This window comes from Anser anser (assembly GCF_964211835.1).
Source record: "Anser anser genome assembly, chromosome: 1".
Lineage (NCBI taxonomy): Eukaryota > Metazoa > Chordata > Aves > Anseriformes > Anatidae > Anser > Anser anser.
This window is the reverse complement of record NC_139720.1, coordinates 110,152,440-110,163,846: the sequence shown is the minus strand read 5'-3', so window position 1 is coordinate 110,163,846 and position 11,407 is coordinate 110,152,440. Positions and strand designations below refer to the sequence as shown.

Sequence of the window (11,407 nt, the reverse complement as noted above, 5' to 3'; positions counted from 1 at the left end):
GGAGCATTGTCATTTTATGGTGTACCCTATCTGAAACAGACGCATGTGAAATGCAAACAGTAAATGAACTTCTGTGTTGGTGGCTGCTCCAGATTGCAGTTCCCTTGAATAGGTGGGGCTTCGGAAACACACAGCGACAGTTCTGATAAGATGAGCATTGATGGTAAACTTCATTTAATCTGACATACAGTTAGTATTGGTAACAGAGGTAATAAATGCCTAATTTATCTTCAGTCATATTCTTTTCCATGCTAGTGTTTTAAGAGAGCAGTTTACAAACAAGAAACGTTACTGATCTGGAGTGTTTTCTGATGATGTACTAACGATGTCTTCATTCCTCGTGTTTAACTTTTCAGTTTTTTAAGGTAAAGTGTTTTTTAGCCTATCAGGTAGCCCGATAGTTTCTAGGTTGCAAATTTCCCAATCTTTTTCTCTATTCCTTTCACTGCAGAATTAAGCCAAGTTGAATGCATGGTTTTCTTGCATTCTGAATGATGGAGTATAACCAGTATTTCAGAATATGCCATTACATTACTACTTCATATTCTTGATAGTAGACCCTGAAGTTGATTTCATAAAAAGGGAAATCACATCCTTGTTTGCCTCTTGGGGCATGCAAACAACTGAATCTAGGCTCTTAGTTTAATAAATCACCCGTTGGCTAGTTCCGCAGTAAACTCAAGAATGCATAAATTAATTAGATTATTAGAAATGAGTTCCCAGGCGTGTTACTTTGTGACAGTTCTTGCATGGCCCTGAGGACACCGTTGACATAAAGTAGGTCGTTTTGTGAGCAATGGAACTCATTGGAGTTGAATAGAGAACAATTATATTTTTTTCTCAAGTATATTTTCATAGCTACTGCTTGGATTTGTCTTATTCTGTAGCATACTCAACACACAGAATTAACAACCCAATCAACTATAGTCATATATGTTCCCATTTGACAAAAAGATGCTTCTTCAGATGAAGCTTGTGAAACTAGTCCAGGTAGGTAATTTGGTGATATAAAATGTGAGTTGCAGCCTGTTAATATTGAAGATTATTTTTTTTAATGCAGGAGAGAAGGAAACTGTAGCTTTCCACTGGCGGTGACTTCCACAGTGCTATTAAGTTGCTTAATTGAGTGCTTTCAGAATACCACCCTGTCTTCAGGCAGAAGGTCTGGCTCCTTCCCTACTGTTCCTTTCTGGAACGTATCATGCTTGAGATGAAATAGTGTTGTTCCATCTTCGTGATGATAATACAACAAAATAGAAAGGTCAGACTGACTTTTTGCCTCTTTTTATTTTTTCGTTTTTGAAAGAATAGTCCTACTAAGGGCTGCTTCTGTCAGAAGAGCACTATGCATTGCCTTCTTCCCACTGACATGTGCTGTGGGAGGGATGGCAGCCTGTAGGAGAATCCCAGAAACCAGACCCAGGCTCTAACTGCTTGTACTGTCCCACCTTGCTTTACATGGTGATGCTGTGCTCCACACAACCCTTAAAGAGGTAATGGAAAGGATGAAAGCTGGTCTTGTGCCTGAAGAAGGAGATTTTTTGGCTTCGGAACTACCGTCTGCCAGGTTTACCCTCCTGGGGCGACTGCTGTGACCTTTGTGGCAGTCAAAAGCAGTCCTTATCCTTCGTATATGATATGTGACCTGGAGATGAAAATACTCTGATAAGTGAGAGATTCTTCTGCCTCACTGTTCTGATACTTAACCTTACTCCTGCAGAGATTTAATTTCAAAAACCAAAAAGGCTGAAAACCCAAACTGTTAATTGCTTCTAGCGATGCTGTGGAGTAACAGGCAGGCGTAGTGACCATTTCTGTTTGTGGTTGAGCAGAGTAACACCAAACGGGCTTCAGGTGGCCTGGCAAAGTGGACTCTGACACCTCTGTCTGAATAAAGATTTCTACCTGCAGAGACATAGAGGCTTTTGTCACATTTAAAGAGTAAGTGCTGAAGGTGGATGGGCAAGCAGCTTACAAGAGGCCATGAGGCTAACCCTGTTTGCTCTGAGGTTTTGTAGTATGACCAGCTGGATATCCTCCATAATTATACAGCAGAGGCTTTGGAGGCCTGGCGCGGTAAACAGAATTTCTGGCAGGGCTAGGAGTTTTGGTTTGGTTTTCTTATTGCATGCAAACATATTTGTGTTGAAACATCAAGGACTTGAAAGGCGGTGAGGGGTTGACCTCGCAGGCTTATTTCTGCTCCCATATGCTTCTGCTTTCCCTGTGCAGAGGAAGCACTCAGAGGAAGCCAGTGTGGGAGCATGCAATTAAGCTTCTGCTAAAGCATGCAGCCCTGTGTGTGAATTAAGCTTGAGCACACTACCTCAAGTCTGGCAGGTTTTTTGAATGCTTTAATTATAAGATAAGTGGCAGTCTTCTGTGAAAATTCAGTTAAAAACACATCAGGGATTTTTAGGAGAAGGGATCATGTACCTATGAAACCGCTTGCAGGCAAACCAACCCAAGTGGCCAGTGAACTAAAAACAGCTCATGGTTTTTTACCACTCTCAGTACTAAAAGAACTTGGGATACTGTACAAGATTTTATATAAACCCTGGGCACACAGGAAAGCAGTGAAGGCATGTTTACATAACCAAGAATGAATCAGCAGAAACATTGTCCTCTTTCCCCTCTTTGCCCCCATCTTCTCTCCCAACTTGTGGATAATGCCTGAAATGTTTGTCATCTACCCTCTCCACCCCCAAAACACACCGCTACTTTTTTTTCTTTCTTTCTTTTCCTTTTTTCTTTTTCGTCCTTCGGACAGGGTCAGTAATGAAGGTCACTGGATTTGCATACTTGGAGGAAAAAATGAAGGGGTTTAAAAGATGCTTTGGAAACTATACCAGTACAGCCGGTGCTGGGTTTATTTACTTTTCCTTTTCTCATCCTCACCAAGCAAGTGAAGGGCTTCCTTGGGCCACAGAATAGCATGAAAAATTGGGATACTCAACAGCCATACAGTTTTGCTTCTGTGAGGAACCGCCCGTGTGGCTGAGGAGGCGGAGGCAGAGTGAGTGCGGTCAGGTATAAGGGAGCGGGGCTGAACCGGCAGAGACTTGGCAGAAAACGAAAGGCTTCAGTGTTGACTCGCAGAAGTGTGCTGGGCTGGAGAGGCGAAGGTCCTCGGCCAGGTGGCTGCTGGGGCCACAGGCCCGTGTTATACAGAGTGTTTGCTGTGCAACCACGCCAGTACCACAGCATGTGCAGTGCTACTGGTAGGGCAACTCTTCCTGCTTTTACTCAGCAGTCGGAGTTCATATTTCATAACCTTCTATGAGGATAGGCTAGCTGGGAGGAGAACAGCACTGCTTCTGCATAATACTGCTTTGAGGAAAAGCAAAAAAGACAAGGAGGTGGTGATTGTGAAATCAGCAAGCGTGGCAAAGTACGGTTCATTTCCCATGAAACACAACAGCTGCTGCCTGCAGATTTTGGCCCTCGGGGGCTGCCCGGAGTAGTCAACTTGACCACACATAGCAGGGCCTTCATGTCAGCCTGCTGAAATCTTTCTAAAGCTTGCTTGGCATCCCCTCTTGTCAGTTCAGGACAGGGATTATGCCTGTGTCTGTGACAATTCTGTGTCCATGTGGGAGGACTGCAGAGCTGATGGATTTACTGTGCTTCGTGGTTACAGTACCATTGCTTCACCTGTCAAGTCTACAGGTCTAATACAGGTAAGGCTATAGCAGATGCACTGAAAGCATGGCTTAAAAATCATAACCCAGGCCACAATTGCTGAAGAAATAGGGAAAAAATAGGATAGCTGGTTGAAATGAGTAGGAGCATAAAGGTAGTAAGTCCTCGTAGTTACATCTGGTACCAACATGTTCAATAAATTAGCTTTTTTTCTTCCTTATTTTTTTAAGGAGTTCAAGAGAAGGTCTTTCCACAGCAGTTTGTGAGGCCCATGTTCTTTTTTTCATGGAGGTTTTTGGCTTTGACATTTTTTTCAACCTTTAAGTTACATAACTATGCAGCAGAAAATATAAAAAGTGAACAACAAAACAGAAAAGCAGAGTCTTTAAAGCCTCTTGCTTCTGAAAGCCTGAGCCTGGGTTTAGATATTAATTGATGAAAATCCAAAATCACCCTATACCAAAACCCTCCATAATAACGTAGAAAAGTAGTTGTAAAAAAAAAACCAAACACATTAATAAACTAGAATATTTTGACATGAGATGCATAGTAACTTGAATCTGTGCGCAGCTGCCTGTTGTGCAGATACCCTGCTCTCAGTCTTGCAACCTGTATTTCATTCCAGTTTGGCTGTGCTTGTGTAATCGCAGCTCGTGTGATGCCACTACTGTTGCTGTTGGCCTAGGACAGTTGGGAGTCTGCAATGTTGATGCTTCAGAAGCTGTAGACTGGAGAGCTTGCAGAAATACTGGACTCACAGAAATAATTGTCATGCACTTCCTCTGAGCATGCCAAACTCTTGCAAATGAGCGTGGCATATCTGCTCATCGCTGCCGTACAATAATATATCGATGATAAATACTGTGAAGCAGCTGGTGTTCTGTCCTTTCTTGTGGTTTTAATGTGTAGTTTGCTTTGTGCCCTCTTAACAGGAAAAACCTCAATAGGATTTTTTTAAAGATGCACTCCAAAAAGGAATAGTTTCTGTCCAACTGTAATTTGTTAATCTGAAATGGAAGGCTTTTTTTTCCCATAGTTGAAGAATCTTCTATTTTTCCTTCAGCTATAATCACTGTCAGAACGACATTTTCCACAATTTTAAGACCATTGCCTTCCTAAACACAGCTTGCTAAATGCAGGCATTTTTTGTCCTTGTTTCAACTGTTTGCAAACTGTTTCACTGAAACAATCAAATTTCTTCCTTTATTTAAAGCACAGAGGTAAATAGTTACCTATCATATACACTATTTATTTATTTATTGCAATTTTAAAAAGCTAATTGTCTGACAATTTCAGTAAGTAGTTCTAAATATTAAAGTAACATCAACATTATAAGTATAGAATATTAAAAGTACAAACTTGCATGGTCTGGTTGGAAGGAAATGTGTCCACAAGCCAAGGTGGATTTTTTGTTTTGTTTTGATTTTGTTGGTCTGCCTGTAACTCAAACTGAAATACAGTTTGATTATTTTCCACTTTCTTTTAAGTAAATCAAAGCATTTGGGTTATTCAAGTTGCTAAAGATGTAACTACTAAAAACACCCTAATTTTTGTTCTGGCTATTTACAGTAGTAGTTTCTTCTTCATCTCTTAGTTGTATGTGTGTTTCTTTCTAGCTTTTCAGTGGTCATTTATATTTGCTTTTTAATGTAGATACTGCCACTGACTGAGATAAATTTCTAGCAGGTTCCCAATTCATAAGTACTTGTCAGATTTGGGGTAAATTAGCACCATTTCTGAAGTAGCATGTTTTAGAGAGACTGAAACAAAACAGACTTTTTTTTTTCTTGTGACATTAGAGAGTTGAGAATTATGTTTGAATTCTAGTTGACTTCAACGTCCTGCTGTGTCCGATGTTGCCACACAGAGTACAAGGCAGATCTAGAAAGCAAATGTGTGGTGTAATTTAAGCCAAGGTACCATGTGTAGGTACAGCAAACAACTGAAGGATTTGGGGGAAAAAAAATAAAAGGAAATGATAATAAGAAAATGTATCTACTTCTGACTGATGATTGGTGGCATGTTGTGGCAGACTAATACACACTTCTGATTTGAAAGAGTCAAAATTCAAATTGATGTGGGATACACTTCAGAGAAAAATACTGAAATGTTTAATTAATAGCAAGTGATTACAGTATGATAGTTTTGCACCTTAAACAATTATTTTTGCCTCTTGCCATGGTTCTCTGCAGTCTTAAACTGTTGGTGAAGATGGACACCAGTTACTAATTAAAGTTTACTTTAAATTTGTTAGTCTAAGACACTGTTGTTTTTTTTCTGTTCACGTTAATGTGTAATACCACCTTGTATTTTACAAAGAGTGTGTGTGCACGTGTTTATGTGCAAATGTGGGCCCATATGTTTTCAGTTTAAATGTTTCCATTGATGGAGCATACTCATGACGGAGGATCATGAAGTGACTCAAGTCATTTGAGACTAAAACTGAATTTTGCTCTCTCCCCTGTGATGATTTTGCTTTTGAAATATATAGGAAAAGATCCTTAAGCTCAAGCAGAACTCAGAATAAATCTGTAATGGTAATTCCAACTATACGTATTACGATAGTAATTCAAGATTTATATGTAGTGATTTCTATTGTTATTGCTATCTTAGTTGTATAATAAAAAAAAATCAGAAGTAAATTGAAATGGCTCCACTAAAATCCTAATCAGCTAACATTGTAAACCTTTCAATAATTTAATGGAATAATTTGATAAAAGAAACAATACCCTGAATGGTCAGAATTACTTTAGAGATGAGGGGGGTAATGAATAATACCAAGAGATGAAATCCTCTGCTTTTGAATAGAAATGTCTTTTAGTGTCAGAGATGACTGTCTCATATGATTATGCTCAAGTATTACTTCAAGGCTGCACCAAGCTAAATAGAGTTTGTTCACTTCTACCAAGCAGATATGGCTGAGTGAAACTGCTTCGTTACTGAAATCTTCTCCTCTGCCTCCCAGTTTCTTCACTTTTTTCCTCTTCCCAATTTGTTTTAAAATAATACCAAATTTGTTCAATAACACATATTCACATATTAGATTAAGTTATATTGTTGTAACACTGTCACAACTGTATCATCAATACCTTTGTGTGATAACAGATAACTCCCTTTATTAAGCACACGCACATTTTACTTCTAAATCCAAATGTCATCAGGCTTCAGAGTGGTGAACGTAACCTCTCTGCGTCATGTTAAATTCTGAATAGGCTGAGTGCAGAGGCTTTTTTTTTTTTTTGCTTCTGAAGTTAATTTAAGGAAATTTACTGATGAAATTTGATGTAAGTAATGATCTAACTATAAATTTCCATTGGCAGTTAAAAATTTTTGATTGTTGACCTCCTTCTTCCACCACTTCTTTTAAAATGTATTGAAGGAATGGCCGTGCAACAAGTTGCGATAAAGCTGGAAGTTTTCAATGTCCTGTAATTTTCTAAAGCTACACACTCTGACTATCTAGGGGGAACAATGGCTCATTAGGGACACTATAAATAAATATGAATCCCGTTTTTCTATGCCACTAAGTAGGTCCCACTTCAATTGAGAGCAAGTGTCTTACATAAGTCTAGTTAGGGGAACTTTCGTCAGTGCATACCAATTACTGGCGTTAACCTATTGATAATGACACTCAAAGCCTGTTTTCTCATGTGAAGGGTGGACAGAGCTTTGTGTGAACCGTCAAAGGAAATTAGGACTTAGGTAACTGATGTAGGAACAGAAGAAGAGGCTTCTTTGTATTTCTTCTTCCTTGAGTCCTTTGGACAAACTGTTAACTCCTTAGAATTCGGTCTGCTGTACAAACCAATAGTTAAAATGATGGTTTGGGGAGATAGTGAAAATAAAAATAGTGCATTAATTCCTTCCCCAGCCAGTCTTACTAATTAAGATGGTGTAAGACTCTACAGTGATCGTTTGGCCTTACTCATTAACAATTCACCTCAGGAAAGCAGCTAAATGTGTCTTTGTTCTCAAGTGTCAGGATTCTATTTCCAGTCATTTTAAAGCGTTATACACGTTCTGTGGATACACAACTATTTGGAGTTTTTCCTTAATTTAGTTTCTTTTCATATTTCTAGTCCAACTGTTTTGAAATTTTTTTGCCCTTTTTTTTTTTTTTCATTTAAGAGATTTACTTCCTGGTACGTGACGAGTGACACTTAACCGTGAGAAACGTTCAAATGGCCCTCGTGAGAATGTGTCAATGACACCGTGTGCTGTATCAAGCGTGTGGTTTGTGCCAGCATCCGATGTTACGTGCCTGTGGGCTGTAATTAGTGCAGCGTCTGGGGATGTACAAACTTGGGAGATTGTAGGGTGATGATGATGATAAAGGCGGTGTCCGAAGAAAAGCAGATCTTTCGATTTTATCTTCCTCATTATCTCTTGAGGTAGCTACGGTGCCTTGCAGTGTAATATTTTCACAGCAGTTGAGGTGTGAAATTTCCCACCGTGGTGAAATCCTAATCTGTTCTTGCAGTGCTGTAAAAAGAGCCGAGCACGAGCATGTGCAGACCTGTTTGGTGGAAGTGGGGAGGCGAAGGCAAAAGATAATGAGGTTGAAGATGACAGGGGAGCTTTCATTTAATTTGCAACCTTGCTGTTTCTGTTCAGAATCCAGTATTTGAAGCACAGAGGGAGCAGTAAGTTCTTCTGGAGCTGCTTTCTGCCAGTGTATCGGGAATGTTGTATTTGTAATGCGGGTGGTGACCGTCAGCCCTGGTCACCTGCTGCAGAGCAAACAAAAGAACCATGCAAAGCCACAGTCTTCTGAGCTTAGAAAAACTTTTGCTGTAAGTTTTCAGTTCTGCTCTGTGGGCTTCATCTGAAGTCTAGCATGCTGGGTTAGGATAGAAGGCTGCACCTGATGCCTTTGCCGTAATGAGCTGGGGGTGCTAAAGTGGAAAAAACATTTCAGATAATTCCTGTGAAGTGCCTACGTCTGGTAAGTATCTGATTAAAAAGTGCTGTTCTGTAGTACAGGCAAGGCTGGCATTCAGTCTCCTCAGCATAAAGTACAGTTTTTAGGTAGAGTATTTCTTTCTCTAACTGGTAATTTCTTCAGCATTGCTATTATGCCTGGCCTTGTTTTGTGTGATAATCCCTTTTTCTCAGAGAGGGCTGCAGAGGTTCTTACGGTGATTTTCCAAGCATTGGTTTTAGACTTGTGGAAGTCACCCATCTTGACCTAGCTCTCTTCAGTTGGGATTATATTCTTTTTCTGCAGATGGTCCAAAAAAATCCTCCAGTTAGTTGCTTTTCCTCAGGGTTGTTTGTATTTTCCTTCTCCGTTGGTAGGTATGAGTGGACTGAGTTTTCAGTCTGCCTAAATCCTCAGATTTGACATACTCGGAAATTGGTCAGGACTGCTTGAGGAGAGGTGAAGGAAAGCTAGTTCCTTCTGAGTCTGATGTTAGGGCTGGGAGACGGCTGATGTGAAAAATCAAAAGTAAGAGCCATAGGCTATGGTAGCAAATAGGGTGGTGTGGGGAGAGTTGGGAGCGTGGAGTGAAGCAGCTGGGGCTGAGCATCACACTGAGCACATTTTGCAGGTTTTGTTTTGGTTGTATGGAGTAACATCCATTAATGGCTGGGGAGGTGTTTGATGTGCTCCTGTAGCACATCTTCTGCTTTGGTTTTATCCGTTAAGAATCTAGTTTGCCTGCTCTGAAAGCACTCCACAGCATGAACCTCAGCATTGCTAGAGGTAACGTGCTTCTTAGGAACTGAAAAGCTCCTATAGATGTTCTCTGTACAACGTGACTGGGACGTTGGTATGCACAAAAGGTCAGCAGCTAAGACTTGTCCAGAAAATTGGCAAAAGAGACCAGAGGAGTTGTTACTGACAATAAAATAATAATTTAAAAAGGCGTCTGTGTTTAAAGGACTGAGGGAGATAAAAAGCCAAGTATGTAGTTTGATCAAAGCTGTGGCTTCCCAATAAATTAGTCATCCTGTTTGCTGGTAGCATGGTTGTGGGTGTTGAAAGAGTATTACATTATAAAGAACAGACTGGATTTTGATCTCAGCCATTTCATAAAGTTGGAAAGGCATTTGTATTGGTGATACAAACCTAAATATGAATAACTGATTGAACAAAATACTATGCAGACTGCAGTGGGACAGAATATGATGTTGGTTAAAATGATTAAGAGAAACATAAAGGCATGCTATTAATTCTAGATGTATGGAGATTAGGACCAATATATGAAGTTTTGCAAGAACAGTGATATCCTGGACATGAAGGAGGGGGTATTTTAGTCAACCATGAAACACCTGTTCAGGTGATATTCAGCTTAAGCAAGTATAAGCAGCCAAGTTGTATTTTGACAGCCATCTGTTACCACCATTGTATTGTGAGCTAGCAGCTGCATGTTTTTACTGACAAACAAATACACTGGCCTTTTAGGCAAGTGTCCATGCTTATACCATGAAGTCAATTGAAATACAAATGTACAGCAGAAGAGGGAGAAGATAGGAAAGGGACTATTGTGTTATGATGTCCATTTTATGTATCGCGTGACGCAGAGTGCATGTTTGTGATAACATTTTTCTTGTTTATATTTTTAATGTTAGGTTTACCCTGAATTGCAAATTACCAATGTTGTCGAAGCCAACCAGCCAGTTACAATCCAAAACTGGTGCAAGAGAGGATGGAAGCAGTGCAATGGTCACCCACATATTGTGGTTCCCTACAGGTGTTTGGGTGAGTAGTTGTCTTTTTCCTGCTCTTTGAAGTTTCTATCTCTTTATGACAAAAAGTACAGAGTCTACATAAGTATCTTATGTATCTCTATATTATTGTCTTCTCTGAGGTGGGTTTTGTCCAATTGTCCAGTCCTTTGGAACTACCTTAAATAGAAAATGCTCTTGATCTTCCTGATGCTATTTTCCTGAGTGACTGCAAAACAGACTTCTGCTTACTCCCCAGATTTTTGCCACTGTCTGTTACCTACTTTTCTTCCATATAGACATTCATCTGTGCCCAGTTTACAGTTCTTTGCTTATAAGCTATCCACCTTTTCCCTAAATATAAACCGTTTTTTCATTATTATTTACATATTTAGTCTTTGGACTGTTACTGTAAAAACCAAATTGAATCTATTTTAATTGAAAGCAAGCAAAAACTAGACAATAATATACCATTTCTTTCTGCAAATACCTTTTTGTAGCAGTAGCTTGCTATTCTCTGCTGTGTTCTTGGTACTTTGAATTGGTTCACCAATTTAAAAGGGAGATTCGTTCCTTTGGATTTTTTTTGTGGATTTTTTTTGTTTGGCTGTGTTTTTGTTAACCTTTACTTCTCTGTTAGCTTTCAGTCAGCATTCATAAAATTGAGAATCATATTAATTTGTTGTTTTCATTAATATTCTAATCACATCTTTATCTTGAAATTATTCCATGGTATATTTAAATACATTGCTTTACCAGTGTCATTTTTAAATCATATGAATTGGCAGTCTGGCTTCATGTTTACATGTCGGAGTTCAAGGTTGGAGCTTGTTGTTCTGTTATGCCAGGGCAGATAAAATACTGTGTGGAAAGCATCTCAGGCCAGTTATTCGATTAAACAAACAATGAAAGAAATTCCAGAAGATACACGATCTTTCTAGAATTTTTGTTCATTTGTTTAGACTGGGTAAAACACGTGGCACGCTGCCTGATACAGAGGCAGTGAGTGGGCTAACTCAACAACGGGACTGCAGAGTAATGAATACACGTGCTACCAGTAAGGTGATAAACCAACAGATGTGAAAAGTCTGTC

At 39.5% G+C, this 11,407-nt stretch overlaps 1 protein-coding gene and 1 long non-coding RNA gene across 5 annotated transcripts in view; one reads left to right on the top strand and one right to left on the bottom strand.

Moving 5' to 3' along the window:
• APP (amyloid beta precursor protein) overlaps positions 1–11,407 on the top strand; it is a 232,371-nt gene that overhangs the window by 56,575 nt on the left and 164,389 nt on the right. For all 4 annotated transcript variants that reach the window (XM_083841460.1, XM_083841459.1, XM_083841458.1 and 1 more), the window contains exon 3: positions 10,219–10,348. In XM_083841460.1, the coding sequence (XP_083697586.1) occupies positions 10,219–10,348 (130 nt within the window). The remainder of the gene's footprint in view (positions 1–10,218; positions 10,349–11,407) is intronic.
• The window catches only part of LOC310901653, a 56,680-nt gene that overhangs the window by 18,725 nt on the left and 26,548 nt on the right, over positions 1–11,407 (bottom strand). The gene's annotated exons all lie outside the window — the stretch shown is intronic.